The 24,537-nt window shown below is 35.6% G+C and overlaps 1 protein-coding gene across 3 annotated transcripts; it reads left to right on the plus strand.

Annotated features, from left to right (window-relative positions):
* The first annotated feature begins 5,897 nt into the window (after nucleotides 1-5,897).
* On the plus strand, nucleotides 5,898-15,530 carry LOC149219885 (BEL1-like homeodomain protein 1). Of its 3 annotated transcripts, none has more exons than XM_089384512.1 (6): nucleotides 5,898-6,795; nucleotides 10,284-10,427; nucleotides 10,546-12,128; nucleotides 13,491-13,867; nucleotides 14,062-14,122; nucleotides 14,251-15,530. In XM_089384512.1, exons 3-6 carry the CDS (start codon nucleotides 10,953-10,955, stop codon nucleotides 15,133-15,135), a joined length of 2,499 nt encoding a protein of 832 aa, XP_089240638.1. In that variant the 5' UTR covers nucleotides 5,898-6,795; nucleotides 10,284-10,427; nucleotides 10,546-10,952; the 3' UTR covers nucleotides 15,136-15,530. The 3 variants fall into 3 exon arrangements, with proteins under 3 accessions (XP_089240638.1, XP_089240637.1, XP_089240639.1); XM_089384511.1 differs by lacking the exon at nucleotides 5,898-6,795 and adding an exon at nucleotides 6,851-8,099; XM_089384513.1 differs by lacking the exon at nucleotides 5,898-6,795 and having other exon boundaries at nucleotides 10,405-10,427; nucleotides 10,526-12,128.
* Nucleotides 15,531-24,537: the final 9,007 nt, after the last annotated feature.

Here is a 24,537-nt window from a genome sequence, read left to right on the forward strand (position 1 = left end):
AGTTTTTCATATATATATATATATATATAGAAAAATTTGAGCCAAGTCTTTTATCATTAATATTTTTTCATATTAATTTTGATTACTATCAAGATAATTTGAATATAAGTTGGATTTATTTATTTATTTATGAGAGATATAAGTAAAATGATTGGGAGATAGATTTCACATTTTGGCTCCCTAAGATGGTTTGTTCTTATCAGATTAAAAGGATAAACACTACATGAGAACGATTTCCTTTTTCTGTATTAAGATAAATTTATAGTCATTTTGCCAATTCAGTGTAATTTGAGTGGTTGTAAGGAAAAGTAGTTGTTTTCCCATTCAAATTCAAATCTTATATTCTAACATGTTTGCTATGTTTCCTCATCAATGTTCAAATCTCATTTTCACATTTTTGGTGTGTTTCCCATCCATATTCAAATCTAATTTTGCTACATGTTTTCTCCAAGTGAATTCTTTACTACATGATTGTTAATCTTTGTTCCATAAATCTAAGCCCCTTTTCCTTTTAGGTCAAAATTACACTCTAACTTCATCCATATCAAATTACACATTACTCCTTTGAACCATTTACATGCAAGCATATTTTGTTGCACCTACCTTATTTCCTCAAGGGAGGATATAGATACTTGGACGACATAATAATTTACGCAATATTTTCCCCTGCCCTTACCCAATCCCGCCCTTGCCCTCATATATATTATATTTTACACAATATTCTCCTCATCCTCACCCTCTAACTAGGTGAAGGGGTGTTTTGGGTAAAATATAACAATATTATATTTTACTCAATATTCCCATCCAATTCTCCTTGACTCGCGAGGAAAGTAGTGATCATTCATACTATGAATAATTGGAGTTGAGATCATTGTACAACTATTGTATGGCATATTGTTCACATTTCATGTGGATTAACATAGTGCAAGTTTATGGACATTATGATAGTGACAAACATATGACACCTAGCATCATCGGTGATATTCATGTGATTAGCCTTATTGCTTGTCACACCAAGGGGGAACTTGAGACCAACAACATTTATCCTAACCAAGTGATTCTAGTTTGCATGTGAAAATTTTCACTTTAATTTATTGATGATGGGTGAAGTGCCTTGTCAAAGGAGAAAGATTGTTGTAGATACAATATTTTGAAAATCACTTGGTCAATTTCTGCAACTAAAACACTCATTATTTCTCCTCTTCCTTATTTGTTTGTTAAATGATAATTTCCTAGCTAGTGCAAACTTTCAGTTGTTGTGAGGAAAACCTGTTATTCTCCCCATCTAAGTTCAAAGCTCATTTTGTGACATATTTTCTCCTAGTGAATTCTTAGAACTTGATTTATTTCTTTGTTCGACATTGTTGCTTTTTGCATTGATTTATCTTCTTTTATCCTGTAGGTCAAAATTACACTTAATTTCATCCATGTCAAACGTCAAATTGAGCAATGTTCATTTGAACCATTTACATATAAACATACTTTATTGCACCTTTGAACCATTTACATGTAAACATACTTCATTGCACCTACCCTATTTCTATAGGGGAGGATATAGATCCTTAGGCTACATCATTGCCTCACCTTGACTTGTGAAGAGGGTGACAACCATTTATACCATAAATAATTGGAGTTGGCATCATCTTACAATTGTGTTATAGCATAATGTCAACATTCCATGTGGATTATCACAATGCAAGTTGTTTGACTTTTATGATAGTGATAAATATATGACACCTACCATCATCTGTGTTATGGTTCTGATTGACCTTCTTGTATGTCATGCAAAGATGGCACTTGCAACCAACGATATTTATCCTAATCAAGTGATTTTGAGTTGCATGTAACATTTTTTATCAATTGATGTGTTTTGTCAAACGAGAGATTGTTGCACACACAACAAACTTAAAATCACTTGGTAAATATTTCCAACTATTACACTTGATTTAAGTATTGGAGGTTTTCGCAGTGCATTATATTAGATATCATTTTTGGGATTCAACTGCGTCAAGTAAGTCATTCATCTATGACCATTTCCATGAGAGGTAGTCGTAATTGACTAATTTCTCATGATTTTTGAATAGTCCACTTAACACTCATTGCATCGGATGATGCTCACAGGGGTGAAGAAGTGGGATTGAAACTAGTGAAATGAATCACATAGCGTCAATCATCACTTTCGAGGCTTGCACCCGGTAACCAGGACTTCCAGGGAGGTCACCCATCCCAGATCGCCTCTGGCTCAAGTGCGCTTAACTGTGGAGTTTTCCCCACAATCAAGCCCACTTAGATTGCTACCCCATTTGCAAAACCTTAGCAAGTATTGTGCCTCATGAACCATTCAAGTAGAATTCCTTTCACTCTTTTGAATTAAGTATTGGCCGTTGAATCCCAAAAATGATATCTAATACAATGCACTGCGAAAGCCCCGAATACTTAATTTAAAAGAGTGAAGGGAACCCTACTTGAATGGTTCATGAGACACAATACTTGCTAAGGTTTTGCAAATGGGGTAGCAAGCTAAGTGGGCTTGATTGTGGGGAAAAATCCACAGTTAAGCGCTCTTGAGCCAAAGGCGATCTGAGATGGAAAGTCATATACAAGATTGTTACAAAAAGTGAAAATGGAGAAAACACACTAAAAAAACACCAATACTATATATCAAAATTACTTGAAATATAACATCTTATGGTGTGAAAAATGAGGATAACACAATTAAGAAACAATTCACACAAGTTAAAATGTGAAACAAGAAGATGAAAATAACCAAAAAAAAATTATGTTTAAATAATGGGATAGAAATGAAGTAATACTTTCTCCTACATTATTTAGTGTACTCTCACATTTATAGTGTACTTAAATCAAGAAGAGGTCAAATTTATATATCAAACACTAAAATCAAGGTTTTCAAAAGATGTGAAATAAAGAATTGAGATATGTCAAGGCTATGCCATGTATGTGTGAATGATGAGATAGAAATGGAGTAACACTTTCCCCTACATTGTTTAGTGTATTCGCACATTATAAGGTGTATTGGTAAATTAGGAAGAGGTCAAATTTACCTATCAAACACAAAAACCAAAGTTAAGATGTGAAAGAATTGAAATGTGTTAAGGCTATGTCATGTATGTGTAAATGATGAGATAGGAATGAAATAACAATTTCTCCTACATTATTTGGTGAACTCCCACATTGTATAATGTACTTGTAAATCAAGAAGAAGGTCAAATTACATATCAAGCACAACACATCAACTTTTCAAAATATGTAAAATAAATAATTGAGATATGTTAAGGCCATGTCATGTATGTATAAATTATGGAATAAAACGGAGTAACAATCCCCCCTACATTGTTTAGTGTACCCCATATTATATAGTGTACTAATACATCAAGAAGAGATCAAATTTACATTTATCAACTTTTCAAAATATGTAAAATAAATAATTAAGATATGTTAAGGCAATGTCATGTATGTATAAAGCATGGAATAAAATGGAGTAACAATCCCCCCTACATTGTTTAGTGTACCCCATATTATATAGTGTACTAATACATCAAGAAGAGATCAAGTTTACATTTCAAACACTAAAAATCAATGTTTCAAAAGATGTGAAATAAAGAATTGAGATATGTCAAGGCTATGTCATGTATGTACAAATGATGATATAGAAATGGAATAACACTTTCCCCTACATTGTTTATTGTACTCCCAAACTATATAATGTACTAGTAAATCAAGAAGAGGTTAAATTTACAATTCAAACACAAAAAATCCCAGTTTCAAAAGATGTGAAAAATTGAGATGTTTTAAGGCTTTGTAATGTATGTGTAAATGATGAGATAAAAAGGGAGTAACACTTTCTCCTACATTATTTAGTGTACTCCCACATTGTATAATGTACTTTTAAATCAAGAAATGGTCAAGTTACATATCAAGCACAACAAATGAACTTTTCAAAAGATGTGAAATAAATAATTGAGATATGTTAATGCTGTGTCATGTATGTGTAAATGATGAAATAAATGGGGTAGTAGTTTCACCTACATTGCTTAGTGTCCCCACATCAAGAAGAGATCAAAATTACATATCAAACACTAAAAAAAATCCATGTGAAAAAATTGAGATGTTTTAAGGCTTTGTCATGTATGTGTAAATTATGAGATAAAAAAGGAGCAACACTTTCTCCTACATTATTTAATGTACTCCCACATTGTATAATGTACTTGTAAATCAAGAAGTGGTCAAATTACATATCAAGCATAACAAATCAACTTTTCAAAAGATGTGAAATAAATAATACATTAAGAGATCAAATTTACATATCAAACACTAAAAATCAACGTTTCAAAAGATGTTTAGTGTACTTCCACATTATATAATGTACAAGTAAATCAAGAATAGGTTAAATTTACAAATCAAACACAAAAATCAAAGTTTCAAAAGATATGAAAGCATTTAGAGGCTTAAGGCTATGTCATGTATGTGTACATGATGAGATAGAAATGGAGTAACACTTTCCCTACATTGTTTAATGTATTCTCACATTATATATTGTACTAGTAAATAAAAAAAATCAAATTTACATATAAAAACCAAAAATCAAAATTTCAAAAACTATGAAATAAAAAATTGAGATATGTGAAAGCTATGTCAAGTATGTGTAAATGATAAGATAAAAATAGAGTAACACTTTCCCTATATTATTTAGCGTACTTATATTAATAAATCAAGAAAATGTCAAATTTACATATCAAACAAAATATAAACTAAAAAGTTAAATATGTTAAAAATAATTGAGAAAATGATATAAATCCAAACAATAAAATAAAAATAATAAAAATTGCTCTCAAAGTCATCATTAACCGTTGATATAAAATGAAATAAACCAAACTCAATTAAATAGACCAAATCCTTAACCTAAATTCTACTATTATTGCAATAAAGTCCAATTAGAATAATTTTTTACTCTGTCCCTTTAAAAATTATTATATGAATAAGCGTTTTCCATGTGATGTGGCCTTTGGATATTTTTCGTATACCTGTCACATACCTAGAATTTGGGTGGTTATGAATGTATTTACAGCAACATCTTCATCTCTGAATCATTCCATATCGTTAGCGTTCAATGAATTATATATAATTTTTCGTAACTAACAAATTGTCAAAGATTTTAATTGTTTGTGGGTGAGTCTAGCTACGTGACGAAATCAGAACCAGGAAACATTAAAGAGGAAGCTGAAATATCATAATCTTCAACAACAACCTCAAAAAATCTTAAATCATCAATTTGATTTTACAAGGACAGGTTAGCCTCAAAAGTATTTTGGAAATAAATATTTGATTACTGTGCGAACCTTTGCATTAATACTGGAATCTTACTGGCGCAGTGTAAGAGGTCACAATTTAGCTCGGAAAATAATGTAAATTTTATCATAATTTTAATAATATTTAGTAAAAATATTTAGAAATTTAAATTAGAATGTAAAATTTAGAAATTTTAAGTGCGCTAAATTATTTAAAATTTTAAGTAGAACAAAATTATTAATAATGCTAAATCCATATTCACTATAAAAACAATTCAAACACTCCAAAAAAACAATTCAGAGAGACTCCCAAAATTTAATTTTGGGAAAAATTTCTCACCAAATTCCGAGAGAATTTTATTGTCGCGCACGGGAAATTCGCCATTATACGGCAGGCGTGAAGTGAAGGCGATTGGTCGTTAGATTGCGAGCACGCCCGTCAATTGAAGCGCGAACAGTATGTCGGCAAGAGGCGGTAATTGACGGCGGGGCCCGGCGGGCGAGAAATGGTAGTTGGGGCGTGTCGACACAAACTCTTTCTTCCTTTATACGTCTTTTACTTCCTTCCTCACTTCCCAATTCCCCCCCTTCTCATCATATCATGGCCGCGCTCGCCCTCCTTCCTCCGCCGGTGGCGAACTGAATTTCCCGTCCCGTTCTCCGCTCCCCTTTCCTGCAGTTCTTGATTCTTCCGAGCACTGGTGGGAAATAGACGTTACGTTTCTTGAATTTTTATTTTGATTTCCAGTCACGACGACGACGACGACGGCGGTGACTACAACTCCTACTGACACAGCTCCCCATATTCCTTCCCCTTTCTGACTCACTCGCATACACGCCACAATCCATTCCCCATCGTTTGTCTCTCCAGTTAACATAAAAACATCCATTCATCCGACAACAGACGTGCCTCGTGCTATAATAATGAGAAAGGGGTCAAATCACGCTCATCAATCTCTCCTCCTCCGCCTTCAGACAAGGACAACGGTACCATTGGCAGAAGAAGAAGCAGCGGCAGCAGCACAAGGGGAAAATTTTCCCCTTTTTTTCCAATAAACAATGCGAGGAAGAGCGAGAAGCAATAGAAGATTAAGAAGAAGATTATAGACAAAGAGAAAGCCAGCCAGCCAGCCAGCAGCGTTGGCAGGACGAGTACCAGAAATCTGACAGATAGCAATAGCTCGCACCACCAAACGAACAACAAAGGGGGAGACGCGACTGGATCCAACATCACTTGAAGAAGAAGACGGGTTCCTTTTTTTGGGTTTTCTCCTTTTAATATTATGTCTTCTCATCCTCCTTCATTGGGGATCGTCGTCACTGACAGTGCAGTGTGATAGAAAAAGTATGCGTGTATGTCTATATATAAATATAACTCCTCTTCGAATCTAAATCTACTATCTACATCGCTCGTATCACACTCAGTCCAGTCGTTCAGTGAGGACGGCGTCCATTGCGGCCCGCATTGAGGAGGACACACATCAACAAGGTACTCTCCTTTCTCCTTCTCTCTCGCCATATCTTTTCCCCTTTCATTTCCATGTTGGTATTCTATTTATTTCCGATCTCCCAGCTGCTTCTTCTTCTCACGTGCCTCCTGTAACATCTCCTGATTGCCCTCTGGACAAATTATTGTCTCCATGCTCAATTCAGTCTCTTCAATGTTCGGTTCTCTCCATGTGACCGTCCCAGCCCTCTTTCAGCGCAGTTCACTGATCGAATCCTTGGACCCCAAACCCCCACCTAGGCGGGCATGTACAGAAACCAACGTCGTGGGTTCTATTCTCGACAAGTCGTCGCCCTGTCCGTCCTACAGGTTTGCGTGCTCCTTATCATGCAGGTGAATTATGCTGCAGACTGCGGTCAATGGCCACTACTGTCTATGATGAACATTCAAGATGAACGGAGCGCAGCCTGCTGCGTACGTCGCTTCTGTTTGGCTGGTCAAGTGTTCGAACCCTTGGCCGGCTGGAGATGCCACAGGCCGGGAAACAGTGGTTAAGATGCTTTGAATCCGTGAACAAGACTTGTTGCATTATGTTCCTTGCAGGGCTAATATCTTTAAGAGTTTGACTTATAGTATCGTGTAGAACGACCCCTTAGTGTTGGATGGTAAAAGGTAACTGAAAGATTGAGATTTCAAAGTTATGATTGTCTCACGGTAATGTCTATATTCTATGTCTGGATGAACCGAGGTTCTACAGTATTTCCTTCGCTCAGGTTAGTTAAGCCAGGAAGCAACTTCCCGTCAAGGTGAGTTAAACAAGAGACTCCAGCCAGCTTTTAGAAGGGTTGTATTTTAAGAGCCAACCATCTTTTAATACTATGCAATGCATAGGAGTTAATCGTAGTCTTCCCAAGGTCTTGGAAGTAGTTCAGATTTGCTTTCTTAACATTCAAGTTTCATGGTTGTTGTTGGGTTTTCATTTTCCGTCCCAAACTTTCAAAGGAAACTGAAATGAAAAAGGAGAATTTGTAAAACAATGAGAAATTTTCAGAAGCTGTACATATAATACTCGCAGATTTACATGTCAAAGTCAGGGAAACTTCTGATCTTTATCTTACTCACAGCACATAGGAGGTACAAATCCGAAGAACGCTACCGATATTTGCAAATGAGGTTCATTTCTGGATGTTCTCAGCATGTACAGACATGACGATGATCAGTTTTTGGAAGAAAGCCCTGATGACTGAATTTTGAATAAATATAGCTCCTTGGCAAATTAAACATCACATCATCAGCCAACACAATCAATCCTAAGGAAAATTATCAATTTGGCGTCACTTCGAAAGGTAATAAGAGTGGGGTCTTTTGACAGTATCCGCTATCATTAGTTTTTCATTCCAATAAATTGTTAATAGACTCGCGACAGCGTAGGGATGCCATTGCGGAGTTTGAACTCAAAACCTCTAAAACGTAGTTATGGATCCTTCACCGAAAGACTAAACTTGGATTCAAAATGACCTGATCCTTAATTAGTTAAAGGGTTTAACCTTGTGGCTAATCTTCATTCTATCAATCTTCAGAGTCTCCTCTATGAGGATCCAGGCATTCAGAAACCTGCTATGAGGCTAAGCCTCTGTCTAACCTGACAGAAGCAGAACAACTCATCTCTATTTATGATTGTGGTGGAAGGAGGGGAGAGATGCCAGATGGGGCAATTTTCTTTAGGATTAATCATGTATGTACAGATGTGATATAATAGATATTAGTTGGAATAACTGTATAAGGGAATTTAGGGGACGTACAAATGTCTTCCGGATCCAGGGATCCTACAAATTAGACAGAATGCCATAATTCAGGATTCCAGACTACTTTTACTGGGGACCATACTCGACCATGTTATGTTCCATGTATGCAGTTTCTAATTCCTGTTAATTGTCTCTGGGTTCATATCTAATTTCAAGGCAATTACAACTGCTTCATGCTCCATAGCCTTATGAGTTATAACTGATGAAACTCATTATACTGAGATGTTTCTCCACAAAATATGAACCAAAGTAGCTACTTATAGTCCATCATCCATAAAGAATGCTTTTGCTGGACTTGGTTCTTCTGTCTGGAGCTTCGGATTGAAGAACCACCCAAGACACTGGTAGCTGTCTGGTTTGGCATGCTGCACAGTACTTGAGTCTTGATTTGCTTCAATAACATGTATTGTGGTCATTCTCCTGTACCTCGCCTCTTCAATATGCTTGCATGTCGGAGACATCATATTTATTTGCAACTGAAGATAAAGAATGGGAGGACTCAGCATATTCAGATTTTATCCATTTGCTAATACATGACTGCCCAATCCTCCATTTTGAACCATGTTTGGAAGGATATGCCAAGCTTTCTATGATGCTAGCCTGTATGAAAAGCAAGATAAGTTGCCCCTTTTTGTTCCATTCAATTTGAAATTCTTCTGTCAGTCCACATAATTATTGCAGAAGAGCTCAAATGCTATTATCTGTTGTTATCTTAGAAGAGATATCTACAAATCTAGCGTGTACTTTCATCTCTATAGCAATATTAAGATTTGAAATAATTGAAGATAATGTACATGTGATGTTGAACTCTGCAAGAGATGACCAGATAAGAGAAAAACGCTTAATAAAGTGAGATGTGAAGACTATACAGAGTTTGTTTTGCCTGTCTGCCAAGCAAGTTGGCATCTACATTAAAGATGTCTTGCAATATCAGAGAACATGTTTAGATGGTTTAGACATGACCTAAATACAGTGTAACCGGATATACTTTTAGATCCTTTATAGATTGGAGTTAAAGGGGGGATAAATTCTTCATAAAACTGTAATTTCTTTACTCGTCGTGTAGATGCTCAGGGCTTTCCGTGGATGCTAATAAAATTTTATTTCAGATAAATGTCCACCTTACCACCCATCTCCTTTCAGGTTAAGAAGGCATGGATCCAATCAGCTTAATTGACATGACAAAATTGTAATAGAGATATAAACCTATTTCCAGCCGCCAATTCCTTTATGGGCAAATAACGTCTTCAGCAGAAACACTCCTCTTGACTCTTGATATGGAGACTAGGATTCCTAGGATTCCTTGGTCCTGGAGGACAGTCAACAGAAAAATAGACAAGAACTGCAAAATTGTATCTTAAGCGTAAACACTCCTCTTGACTCTCTATATGGAGACTAGGGTGTCTTAGTCCTGGAGGACAGTCAACGGAAAAATAGACAAGAACTGCAAAATTGTCATATACCAATCAACACTGGCAATTTTTTTCCCTAAAAGATTCTCTTTATACCCCACATTGATAGTTTAATGGCTTATCCAGTTCTTTATTGAATGCTTTTTATTCGCGTTAGTTAATTGATTTGAACTTTTCATCTCAACCTCAAAGAAGAAAGAAGCTTCACTTCCCTTTGTTTTGTTTCTAGAACTAGAACCTTTTTTAAGAAAAATGACTTCAAGATTGACTCTTCGGGGGCTTGATCTAATCTGCTTATTTTTTGTCAGTGTAGAATAGCAAATATAAAATCTTGGGCGTTGGATTGCTTCATTAGAAAGATAATATAGCTGCTAAATAGACAGTTACAACGTCAGTGGCAACAGGATGGGCTGTAGCAAGGGCGAAGGCACATCAATTTCTTATCAGTACAAATAAGGTTTTTCACAAACCTCTTCTTGTATGGAAATGTCTTTGTCATAAATAAAGAGTTTTGTGATCTGAGTGACCCCTATATTGACTAAGAGGTAATCACAGTTGACATGTTATCTTGCCAGTTGTAGTATTGTGCGCTTCATTCCAGCAAGGAAGACCAATTTACACCTGAAAAGAAATTTGATACAATATCCAGGGCAACAGAGTATCAGATTCTGTTCTGTTTATGACCATGACATGATATCTTTGATTCCTATATTTTGTCAAGTTCCGAATTATTGGCTATACCAAAAAATAAGAAAAAAAGAAAACTAGCCATCTTCAAGCAAAACTTGTGCAACAAATTCCTTCTTTATTAGGAAGCATCTATTACGGGCAAGCTTCAACAGCTACCAGTTGTGGCAGTTCATTGCATGGACGGGCAAAGACTCAAAGCTGGGGTTCTGTTGTGACAAGTACTGCGACTTCAACTTTGCTTGTTGCTCCAAGAATACAAACAGACAGTTGGGTCAAATAGCAGAGAAAAGTAATGGCTACCTATTTTCCGGGTTCCAATATTCAAGCTGATAATATGCAAACCCTATACTTAATGAACCCAGGTTATGCAGGTTATACAGATGCAACAACTTCAGGGAACATGGTTCTCCTAAACCACTCAGTAGGAAATACACTGCCTGCAAATAATATGGCTGGTGGGCAACCTTCACAGCATTTTATTGGAATCCCACTTCCAACTGCTTCACTTTCACAACAACGCTCTTCTCTCGGGGTGATGGGAAATTCTCCTACAGCTCAGCAGGACATTAACACAAATTTACTTGCATCACGAATTGGGGGCCATCCTTACAATGTTTGGCGAAATGGAGGAAATGAGTTGACATTTATGCAGACAACAGATGCTGCTGGCAGTAGTCAGACCCTGTCTGGACACTTGAATAATTCTGGCAGTATGGGCCATCAGCCAGTTGCTGAGATATCCCAATTGGGGTTGAGACGAGCACCCATGTCTTCCATTCAAGAACAGCAGTCAGGAATGCTTCCAAGTGGACTAAGTTTGCAGTTGGAGCATTCACATGGCTCCACTGGACATGGGCAGGGTCTTTCACTCAGCCTCTCCCCACAACAGCCATCAACTGTTCAGCTGCCCTCTTTTCAGAACCAACCCACTGACTCAGACATAAACTGCCCAGGAATATCTGCAACTTCAGAAGAGAACATCAGCAGAACTGACAGAAGTACGAGCAAATGGGCTGGAAGTCTAAGTGCCTTTCGAGCATCCTCAAGAGATGGGATGCTAGGATCTGGGTTTTCAAACACCGGGTTTTCAGGCAATTTACTTGCCCCTGGAGCCAACAAACAGATGCATCTTGATTCCGGTTCTACTGGAGCAGCAGGGCTCTCAAATGTTCTGATAGGCTCCAAGTATCTTAAAGCAGCACAGCAATTGCTCGACGAAGTTGTCAATGTAGGTAAGGGCATCAAGCCTGATTCAGCCAAACATCAGAAATCACAATCATGGATTGGGACAACAGCTAATAAAGAGAATAGTGGAGCTGAAGGTGGTGGGAAGGATGGAGCAGCTGCTGCCCCTACATGGCGTTCAACTTCAGCCCAAGAAACAAATGACCGTCCCTCTGAGCTGTCACCATCAGAAAGACAAGAGCTTCAGATGAAAAAAGCAAAGCTTGTGGCCATGTTGGATGAGGTATACTCTTTTTTCTATTTTGTTTGACATCTTTAAATATGAGACTGTGCTATGTGATCCTTAGAATGCTAAAGCTATCGGCATATGTCAAATTTTTTGTTAGAAAGCTTGAATGCTAAAAGTCTAAATATCAAAATGGACAAAGAAATGTTCAAGGCTGCAGAAATATGTGAAAGAGCAAAGGAAATTAGGACGATATAGTTGTAGATAAATATTATGTGCTTATACTGAATGGATTCAGACCATTTAGGAACCTGTGTGTGCTTTATCCCATCTTGTTAGCAACATTTGCATCAATGTTGGGCAGGGATATGCTGTTTGCATATCTTTGCTCTCTTGTATCATAACTATTGAAGTTGTACCTGCTGCTAATATTTGGATAGAGTATTTAGGACCAGTCCTTTCATTGCAACATATGTGGCTTCTACTGGCTGTCCTATTGGTATACCATGGAGTATAATAAGAGCTGCAGCTGCTTGTCGCAAGGAAAATAATTTCTAATTACAGCATGGCTACAACTATGTTGCAATTCTTTATGTGTTAATTTTGTCCCATAACGGTACAGTTGGTTGTTAGGAGATACTGTTTTATTGATAAACTATATTTAGTTGTCTATGAGATACATCATCTAGGCTAATGATCTCTAGTATGTAAGTCATATTGGCAGTTTCTAGGCAATGTTATTTGTAGGGGAAGTCAACTTTTGAAAACTTACATCTGAGATTTCCGTGATTTTAAATATTGGCATTCATGTCCCTATGAGATGTATAGTGCAGATAATTTTAAAATATATGTAGTAATGTGTGGCAGTCTAGTATGTCTGAAATTTGCAGATCTAAATTCTTATAGTTGAGGGTCTGGACACATGAATTATGCTTGGACATATTTCTTATTATTAGATAGATTATTTTGTGTAATATCATGTTTTTATGATTCATAAATGATAAATCTTATCTACTGAAGCTGAATTCTATTAACAGAAATATGTCATTGCAATTATGTTAATCTGTAAAAATTTGATCATGTGGGAAATTGTGGCTGTGAAGCCTTTAAAAAGGTCATTCATGTATTGTGTTTATTTAGTAGGAGCAGTTGCAATATTAGGCTTACTAATAATACAAAGGCCTACCTAGGCTTTTAAAAAATCGCCATCTCCTGTGTGTCCAGTTTTATGGCCCTGTGGACAGCTCAGAGGATCTTGATGAGACCAAAACGAAACTTATCTTTTCTTTTTATTCCATTGGATCAGTCAAAGTTAGGATTATCAGGTTTCAATACTTTTATTTAAAATTAGAGAGTATTACAGTGTATATATAGTAATGTTGGCTTGTTTTTCTGTCTTGTTTTTGCTTGATTACCCAGGTTGATCAAAGATACAGACAGTACTACCATCAGATGCAGATTGTAGTTTCATCATTTGAAGCTGCTGCTGGGTATGGAGCTGCCAAGACATACACTTCTCTTGCTCTGCAAACAATATCGAGGCACTTCCGATGTTTGAGAGATGCAATCAGTGGACAAATTCGGCTGACCAGCAAAAGTTTGGGTGAAGAAGATTCAACAGTGAGTGGAAAAGGTGAAACATCTCGTCTCCGTTTTGTGGACCAGCAATTGCGACAACAACGGGCTCTCCAACAATTAGGCATGATTCAGCAGCATGCTTGGAGGCCACAGAGAGGACTTCCCGAGCGATCTGTTTCTGTCTTACGGGCTTGGCTATTTGAACATTTCCTTCATCCGTGAGTAGTCAACTCATGTGTGGACTGTAGCTCCTATATATGTTATTTGATACAGGGGCCACTCAATTTTATTTGTTACGATCACGTTCTTCAGTTCTGCTTATTCATTTGAGTTGTTGTAACTTGTAATTACTGATCCAGTTCTCAGTGCATTGTTTGTTCGTATCTGACTTAATGTTGTGTTGGTGCTTCAGGTATCCAAAAGATGCAGACAAACATATGCTTGCGAGACAGACTGGGCTTACCAGAAATCAGGTATTATGGGATTGAAGGCCCTTTATTTCTTCATGTCAACCCTCCCTGAATAATATATTAGGAAATTTATAGTTCCAATTATGCCTACATTAACAGGAGCCATAATCACAAATTTGTTATTGATACAGGTCTCAAATTGGTTTATAAATGCACGTGTACGCCTCTGGAAGCCTATGGTAGAAGAGATGTATGTGGAGGAAACAAAGGAGGCAGAAGTAGACCATGGATCAAATGATAAAACAGGCAAGGAGAGTGGTGAGAAAAAAGAAGATGCATTGTCAAAGGAAGGAGCTGCAGGCAATAATGGGAATATACATGAGCAGCAAAGTGGGAAAATCACAAAACTTGACAATATTGCACAGGATGGAGGTGCTGATGAAAAACCTGCTGGTGTGCCCAAATCTGAAAATGCTTCTAATTTGATAAATGTTAGAAACCAATCATTTGGCATGGGCGGAACATCAGATAGCCAAATTTTCAACGAAACTGAAAATGAAGGGATTAGACAAGGACAACTAAAGAAAGCTAGGAATGGAACTCAAGAGTGTACGTCTCTTCTGTCCCCAAACATGAGCATTGAAGTTGATTTAAAATCAGATGAAACAAACAGTGGAGAATTTGGTGACCACAAGTTCAGTGATGAAAGGCAGAACACTGAAGATTACAGCTTTGTCCATAATGCGATGGTTCATCCAGATAATAGTGGAAGTTTTGGGTCATATCAGATAGGAGATTTGAGTAGATATGGCCATGAATCATTTACTCCAAGATTTTCTGGAAGTGGTGGTGTGTCATTGACTTTGGGACTGCAACGCACAGATGGTTTATCATTACAGGGAGCTCAGCAGAATTATATGTCCACCCAAAGTCTAGCACTAGGGAGGAGACATGATCTTGGAGGTAACTCGAGTGATTATTGCAACATTGAAACTTCAGCACCTCATCCTGCAAACCTCTATGAGAATATCAACATCCAACCCCGAAAGTGCTTTGCAACTCAACTAATGCATTGATTTTGTTGCCTAAGCCAGAGCTGATATGCTGTATAGAGGTGTAGTATGTCTGCCTAGCATGATTATTCTCTGCACTCATTTCATTTCCTTTTGTATCTTTTTGAGTTGTAACTTTCATAATATTTACAACATTGTCTGTTACCAGACTTCTGTATAAGTCATAAATTAGGGAAACCAAGTTAATACAGGCCTTTTTTCTCCTTCACCAAGGAGAAAATAATCTGAGGTCTAGTGTAAAATGCACGTGAGAATACTGGTTGCATTGTTGCAACCTATGCAAGTTCACATAAAGATGTCTTTCATCATAAGATTTGTAAATTATTTCATTCTCAAGGGAACGCTCGTCAGGATGATACCGAATGTAAAAGTATTTAATATGCAAGTTGTATTGTATATCTCGTTGTAGCTATCAAAGTTGTTCATGCCATGCCATGAGTGGATATTTTCATTTTTGGTCATGTAAATAAACTAACCATTTACTTATTCATTGCTTTAAACCCATTTCATATGATTATGTCCACTGAGCTTGCCCTTCATGCACATGTTATATAGGATCAAATGCATACAACACTATCTAAGATGCAGTTCAATGGAAGTGAATAGGTCAATTATCACAAACTCCCTCTTATCAGTGCACTCCTAGAGATGTCATGTCTTCTCCACCACACTTTCACAAAATTCAAGCTTGTGTAAAGCACACTCTTAGAGGTGTAATATCTTGTCTATCACGGATTTCATAAAATTCTAATTTGTATAAGGCAACCTTTTTTCTTCTTTTTTTGGTTGGGTGGGGGGCGAGTGGTACAGGAAACATGACCTACTCCCTCTTATCAGTGCACTCCTAGAGATGTTATGTCTTCTCCACCACACTTTCACAAAATTCAAGCTTGTGTAAAGCACACTCTTAGAGGTGTAATATCTTGTCTATCACGGATTTCATAAAATTCTAATTTGTATAAGGCAACCTTTTTTCTTCTTTTTTTGGTTGGGTGGGGGGCGAGTGGTACAGGAAACATGACCCAGAGAGCTTCATTGCAAAGGGTAGAGTGCCTTCAGCATAGGTGCAGGTATAAGGGGTGTGTCTATTCCACTAAAATCACTTGAGAGTTGACCCAGAGAGCTTCATTGCAAAGGGCAGAGCTCCTTCAGTATAGGTGCAGGTATGAGGGGTGTATTTATTCCACTAAAATCACTTAAGAGTTGCACCTAGTCCCGTCCCTTTGAAACTTGTGCCATCCACCATTGGCTTACGTGATAGGTATTCTGAAGGGTATATACTTTGCCGAAACTGCCTTTGACTTGTAACTAGCCTTGGCTAGTTAAAACTTCAGGGAGGGCAGAACCCAGCTGAGAAAGAAAGCTGAGCTGATGGCTTAAACACTCTTGAACCAATGACCCAATTGGCATGAAGCAACGATTTGAAGTTAAATGCTGGTACAATTTTGTATGCATCGATTTTGAAGTTAATTGTGTTGATGGTTTCAACACACTCTTGTCACCTTTGCAGTGAAGCGATGACCCAATTGGCATGAAGCAACGGTTGGAAATTAATTGCTGGTACAATTTTGTATGCATCGATTTTAAAGTTAAATTGTTGATACAATTTTCTATGCAAAAATTAACCCTTGCGCTCATTGAATTCTATAAATAATATCGTGGGAAGAGACAAATTGTTGGCTGCAATCTTTTGCCAGTTTACTTATAAATACCATCCATTATGAAATTATTTAATTTTCAATCCTTCCAAATTGTTGGCTGCAATCTTTTGCCAGTTTACTTATAAATACCATCCATTATGAAATTATTTAATTTCCAATCCTTCCAAGTTCAGTAGAAGATGGATTTCATTAGGAGTCTCTGAAACTATTCTATATGAAAACTCCACTCTGGCATGGACAATATAAAATAAGAGGTTAAGATTCTTGAGATTTTGTCCTATGTTACAGGTTAAAACTATTTTGATTTTGTACAACATTATGATTGTTTCAAACACTTTGATGTCTTTTTATTTATTTAAAGATGCAATTTATTTATCGCTTACTGTTGGTTTGTGCGGCTAGTTTAAAACGATATTTGATTTTATATGTTATTTCACATGGATAAAGTTTCAATTTCCGAACATGGTTTTTATGTTCTTAATTTCATTCAGATTTCAATATGTGACAATCTAATTATAATTTTCATTTGCGTTCTCAATTTCATTAATATATTTTCTTAAAATTTTTAATTTCATTAATATATGAATTTGTGGCCCAATTTAGACATGGTTTCCATATGACACAATCTAGACCTGGTTTTCATTTATGTTATGCTCTTAATTTAATTAAGATATCTATTTGTTTTCACAATGTAAACATAATTTGTATTTATGTTATGCTTTTAATTAAATTAATATGTCTATTTGTTGTCACAATCTAAAACATAATTTGTAGTCTTATTCAAAGTCATCCAAAATGACAAAGTATATCAAAGTCATCCAAAATGACAAAGTATATCAATACATTGTGAGTAAATAAGTTAAGAACTTGTTTACAAAACAATGAGTAAGATGAGTTTTATTAAAAATAGAGTAAGTTAAGTAAATATATATCAATACATTGTGAGTAAATAAAATACATTAAAATAGAGTAATCTTTAATAAATACATTAAAATTGAGTAAGATGAGTTTTATTAAAAATAGAGTAAGTTAAGTAAATATATATATCAATACATTGTGAGTAAATAAAATACATTAAAATAGAGTAAAGTAAGTTTTATTAAAAATCCAATAAGATAAGTAAATGTATATCAATAGATTGTGAGTAAATAAGTTATGAACTTGTTTACAAAATAAATACATTAAAATTGAGTGTACATAAATGGGAATATTTTATTTTTTATTCTTTATAAAATTAGATAACTTTAAAATTAAACTAGTGACTTAATATCTAAAAATGTCTTAATAATGCACTAAATCTCTAAAACTCATTAAATTTTTTGGTATTATTTTAAAATATCATTATAAATTAATTTTTCCATTATATGGTTTTTCTAATATTTTTATTTATAGTGTTTAATATATATATATTTTGACGTGTCTTTATTAAACATATTTTATATTTGTATTTATTAAAAAAAACATGAGTGATAAACTTTCTTTTAATATATATATATATATATGACTGATAAAAGTCTAAAAAAGAAAGCTTTTGACTTGTAGAAAATTGTCCTATATTACAGAAATATATCTCATATTTACTACTACTATATCTTTTTCTTATTTATTTGATAAGAAAGTTAATTTATAATAAAAAGTTAAACATCATAATTTTTCTTCTTAGGAAAGAATTAAAAGTTGGAATTTTATATATATTTAGTTTTATAAAGTTTAAATTTTAAAATAAATTTTATATACATTTAATTTTATAAAATTTAGTCTTAGCGGACAGCTTAATTGGTTATCAAAGTAATGTGAGTTTATGGTAACTAAGAGATTCAAGGTTCAAATCTCCCTGGGACAACCCAGTTTATAGACCGAAGGCCTTCCAATGACAAGATACTTTAGCAATAAGAACTCAACCAATTGAATTAAACCTTGGAGTTATTTTTCTATTAATTTACATTAAACATCTTTTATGTACACAAATGTGTTTCTTAATAAAAATATATCAAATGGTAAAACTTGTCTTTTAATAAATGATAGTAGTTTAAAATGTGTTTTCATTTAAAAAATAGCAACAAGAACTCAACCAATTGAACTAGATCTTAGAGTTATTTTTCTATTAATTTACATTAAACATATTTTATGTACACAAATGAGTTTATTAATAAAAAAATATTAAATGGTAAAACTTGTCTTCTAATAAATGCTAATAGTTTAAAATATGTTTTCATTTTGTAAAAAAAAACTTTGATTTTTTAATATTAGGTTACAAAAAAAGCCTACAACACGAAGCACATATTTCATAAAATTTTAGATTCAAATATATATCTGAGGCATAAGAAGAAGCTTCACAAAATGGAATCCAAGAGGCTCCCAAAAATTGCTTCTAACTTTAGTCAAACCCCCACCTGTGCCTCAAGCGCGAGTGGCATCAAGATGCTCAATCTTGGCTCAACCTTTGGGGGATTGAGGAGATCATCATGGGAAGCAAGGACAGTATAAAAGACACTATTACCTTCAGTTTTAAGGACAAGATGTGGGATGCTAAGGAGTTGGAGGGTAAAAGGAAGCTAAGGTACTATAAAGAGGTGATCAACCCCACCCTTGTTAGCCATACTTATCTCTCTATGTTAACATCGCTAGGATTAGAACTAACTCTTATGAGCTTTGGAGTGAGACCAGGTGGTGGTCTACTCCCAAGGGTCCCTAGGATGATAAAATTTGTTAGATTTGTGATACTAAGAAGGTGGAAGATGAAAATCACTTCTTTTTAGACTGCGCAGCGCTTGCCAACATCCGATCCCAATTCCCTATCATTAGCCACACCTCCAATATTAAGCCAACCCAACTATAGCGATCTTGGAACACTTCTTTCCCTGCTCCTTGATCACAAAAACAAGATTTTGAAGAATGACAATTAGACTCTCTTTTCTTGAGGTCCGATAGACCACATTGGTCTTAGTGGACGTTAATCATCATCATCATTATTGTCATATATATATATATATATAAATAACATATTTTAAAAATATTATTTAACTCTAAACATATTTTAAATATAATGAACAAATTAAATCATATAATAAAATGTCTATTTAAAAATCATATTATTACATTTCATAAGAAAAATTACTATAAACTTATGTAGACTTATATTTTAAAATTATATGACCCCGATTAGGGTGCGAGCTAACAGTGAGGCACTCAACCAAGGGAGTAATGGTTTGTACGGTAGCATACAGTGCCATTGCCCGCCACACACTTGAGGCGATGGGTGTGGTGGCCCTTTGCATGATGACATGCAGTGTATATAGGAAAGGTGGCAGCGGGGGTAAAGACAACGTTGGTTTTAGTAACAGGGAAGGAGGGAAGGTTGGTGTTGATCATAACGTTTGTGGGCGTGTAGACTGGTGCAACAGGTGGGGTCTGTGGCACCACCGACTGCAACAAGCCTATCGACTATGCACAAAGGGTAACTGGTATCAGAGATATCTCTTCTTACGTAATGTTGACCACCTCTGGTTTTCGTTTGGGGGAGACCTGCAAAATTGAGAAGCGCTGGGGGCGTAGGTTGGTGGCATATGCTTGGTTCTGTGTTTGTCTCTCGCACCCGTTCGACATACTATCTATTTCACTTTGCTTTGAAGTTCTTCTTTCCCATATGGGAATTTTGTTAGCACTAGATAGAGGGCCTAGTTTTGTAATTCGTAGGAGTCTTGTTGGTAAAGCTAGGGAGATGAGCCTTGGGGGTAGAGTTGGCCGACCCATCTGCATGCTGGGTGGTAGCCTTTGCTTTAGGTCCATGCGTAGTTGCAGAGAGGTAGGTTGCAACCTTGCCATGAGGGAGAAGGTCGAAAATTATGGGCGAGAAGTCCTGCAAGGGAGTGGCATTAGCTATGGAAGGTAGATTGGAGATAGCAGCATCATGGGGCTCAGGGATGGGTGGATGATTAGGTCAGGTCCTCCTCTCGTGTCCTGGGCAGAGGGTAAAGGGCATGCTAGCCAAGGTTGGTGGAGAGCTGGTAAGTGGTGTTGTTTAGCAACTTGGAACTGAGGAGAAGAAACAAACCGAATTGAGGTTGAGAGGAGGTGTCTCAGGCGAAGTGTATCTGTTGGTGCTGGTTGCGGGTTGGCCCCCTTCGGGGCACTGACTTGTGACCCCGAAAGGCTGGGAACTGTAACTAGCAAGGGAGGGTCTGAGGAAGGCGGGTTGGTGCACAGTAATCCTACCACTTGTGTGAAAGCTCCATGACGTATTTTGTTGAGTTTTAACTGGATTATGGTTTGTTGTAATGAACAGGTTGGGTTAGAAAAACCATGGCACGTCCTGCAAAAACCTGGTGGCCATGGAAGGAGAGCCCAAGCGACAAGGAAGGACACAGAACCATGCACGTATAAAGGATGTAGAGGCAGGAAATCTGTTGAAAGGCTTATAAGTGAAGCGACAATTGCCTATCGTGAAGACACTAATGAGGAAATTCGTAAACTGTTAGCGGATTGGGAAGAGGAAGTGAAACAAGAGAGTGAGACAGACACAAAAATGGAGGATTGGAGAACCCTTATCCCAGATCTTGGAAACACGAGGGGTAGAATCACTCGGTACAAGAAAACCCTCTACTTGTATTGGTTGATGAAAAGTCTGCTGGGTAAGGCTATGGAACAAATTTCGGTGGGCATCGCTGTCACTGTCCAAGACATGCCGAATTACAAACAAGAATTTCAGAAGGTGTAGTTCCAACTACACGAACATGATGTTTGACTTCGCTGAATTGAGAGGCACCTACCTTGTATCCTGGACAAGACAGAGACGCTGGGGATGAATGCCAAGGATCCAACACCTGGGGAATCCGCCTCTTTTGAGAAACATGACTAGCTAGTCTTCTTTTATGGTTTTGTTTATATATGCGAATAACCTTTACATTTCCTTATGCAAATGTATATGTATGTAGATCTCTAGAGTATGGACAAGAATTTGAGACTTATATAGCTTGGGTAAAAAGATTGATTTTTTGTTTTGTTTCTCGATGACTTACAATGTGAATAGGTGGCCAACAAACTTGGTTTCCCACCGGGCAAGTTGAGACCACCTAACCAATCTATATGGTGTAAATTTGCTTTATAAATAATGAAAAAGGAGGATCTACCAAACTTAACAAAAAAAAATAATTTAAATTATATATATATATATATATATATATATATATATATATATATATATATATATATATATTACCAATGGAAGATTATATAAAATTTTAATGAAACTTTTAATTAACTAATTATAAACCGTTAATTATATATAATATCTGCAAATAAGTAAAAAATATTTTAAAACATATAATTTCTCTTTTCTCTGGTTTACTAATTTATATTTATATGTTGGTGTCAATGTTGTATACTTCTCACATTTTCGTACTTGAATTTGCATTTTTCTCACCTTTTGATTATTTTTTTATATATGGATTTTTTTTCAAAATTTACATTTTGTAGAAAGTTTAGTAATAAAAAATTAATTTTAAATTTATATAACATTTTTTTAAATGTTATTTTGCACTTTAATTACTTTAAAATGTTTGGTCATTAAAAAATTTAATATTTTGGTTTATGTAGGATGATTAATTTAATATAATATATTATAACAATTTTTTTCCTTTTTGCCTTTTTATCTATGTCTTTCTTTTTTTTTTCTTCTGAAGAAAGAAATCAACTTCCTTAAGCACCAAAGCTAGAGTGAGGTTGCTAGTACTAAGCAAACTCACAAGTATACTCACTTAAGAGTTCAATAGGTAGCATCACTCAGTGCTGGGGCTACAATGAGGTTGTTGGTATTGGGCCAACCCATAGGTATACTCGCTTAAGAGTTTAAAAGGGTGGACACCAATACAACAATATTCATAGGCACTAAGCCATTACAACAATATTTATAAGGGCATTTTAGCTCAACATGTCGTTAGAGGAATTTGAACTTAGGTGGGGTGATAACAACCATTTTACCCAACCCCAATTGACACAATGTATTATAACTAAATATTTAAAATTAAGTAATTTATTAGTTTACATTTACCATATTTTCTTATATACACAATTTTATTAATTAGTAAAATATCATTACATAATCGGCGAGAAGTACAGTGCAAATATAATTTAGATAGCCTTATCTCAACACACTGTGTTTTTTATCAATACTCAACGATAATCACTATGAGAATGCCAATAATAATATCCCTTAAGAAATACCTATCTTCCAAAAATATTATTATTATTATTATTATAAGAATAAAATACTTATCTTAATAACTCTAAAATTATTATATTAGCATTCTTTTTTTAATTCAAAAGTTTATTTTAAAAAAATGCCCACCACTCATATATAAATTTAGTAAATTTTATTTTACCTAATGGTTTGGTAACAATATCTAATTGAATATTAAGATGGAGAATATTTTGAATTGATGATGTTGTTGATGTTTAATGTTTTAATGAAGTGACATTTGGTGCCAATGTGCTGGCTCTTAGAATAAGATATTGAATTTATTTGCCATCTTCAATCAATAAAGCAATTGGTGTTTACCATTTTGTAAAAGGAAAAGTTTTCAATAATATTTCATACCGTAACTATGTTAAAATTATTTGACCATTAAATATTCTAATATTTTGGTTTATGTGGGATGACACTTAATACATTATATTTTATGTTAATTGGGTTTATGTTAGCTGGTTGGGAGGAATGATTATTATTCTTTTAATCCAAGTTCAATTCCTACAAGTGAAATGTTGAACTCATATAGAGTATGCTATTATAATGGCTTTGAGCCTTGTCATTGAATGACCTTGAGGCTCCTTGAAGAATATCTTAGTATGTTGTTGTACTGGCTTTGAGCCGTGTCATTAAATGACCTGGAGCCTTGAAGAATATTTGAGTATGTTGTTGTAATGGCTTTGAGCCCTGTCATTGAATGACATTGATCCTTGAAGAATATCTTACCCTTACCTAGGTGCTGGAGGGTCGGGTGTGTTGGAAAATTCAATGTGGCAGCAATTAATTCCAATTTTCCTTAACCTTAGTACTTGCTTGTGAACTTTATTCTTCTTCTTGTGTTTATTTATTAGATCTTCTTCATCAAACAAATATCAAGAGAAAAATAATAAAGACAGTGGACACAAAAGTTAGGCTCAAAGCCAGGGAAAAACCCCTCCAAGGGGAAAACTCAAAAACTCTTCTCTTCTTGTAGAATCTGCTTCAAATGAGACAACAAAGACCCAAACCGTAAACCAAGTCCTCCTCCAAGTACCAAGTCAGCCCTTCCAATATCACAACTAAATCATGTATCAACCTGCTTCTAGGTGCAACTTTGACCCAACAATTTCATCCTGTAACTTTGTTCTATAACTTCGACCTGCAACTTCGACATTGTAGCTGCTGAAAAAACCCTAATTCTACTTCGTCAAGAGATCCTTCTTAGAGAAAGATAGTTCCTCCCAAGGCCAATGAAATCAAGACAAAGTATTCCTTCTTCCAACAAGTTAATACTGCACCTCATCCTCCTGTAACTCAGACCTGTAGTTTCGACCTTCTTTGTAGCCATAGTAACCCTAGAACTTTGCACATATGGGAGAGATAGAGCCCAAAAACAAGATTTCTTTGCCTCCTTTTGTTTTCTAGACCTTCACTCCACCTTCCTTGCCTCTTTTAGTTGTAGATCAACTTTTCAAGAGTGATCGAACTTGTTGGTGAGTGTATGCCAAATGAGGTCGAATT

The sequence above is a fragment of the Pinus tabuliformis genome, chromosome Q (assembly GCF_031772625.1).
Source record: "Pinus tabuliformis cultivar Carrire ecotype Pingquan chromosome Q, CPIR1, whole genome shotgun sequence".
Classification (NCBI taxonomy): Eukaryota; Viridiplantae; Streptophyta; class Pinopsida; order Pinales; family Pinaceae; genus Pinus; species Pinus tabuliformis.

What these genes read in the sequence shown, in the direction of transcription:
- LOC149219885 (XM_089384512.1), top strand. Translation starts at nt 10,953, where the DNA reads ATGGCTACCTATTTTCCGGGTTCCAATATTCAAGCTGATAATATGCAA. An exon ending in TTGTGGCCATGTTGGATGAG is followed by an intron (nt 12,129 to 13,490) that starts GTATACTCTTTT and finishes TTGATTACCCAG; the next exon opens with GTTGATCAAAGATACAGACA. An exon ending in TTTGAACATTTCCTTCATCC is followed by an intron (nt 13,868 to 14,061) that starts GTGAGTAGTCAA and finishes TTGGTGCTTCAG; the next exon opens with GTATCCAAAAGATGCAGACA.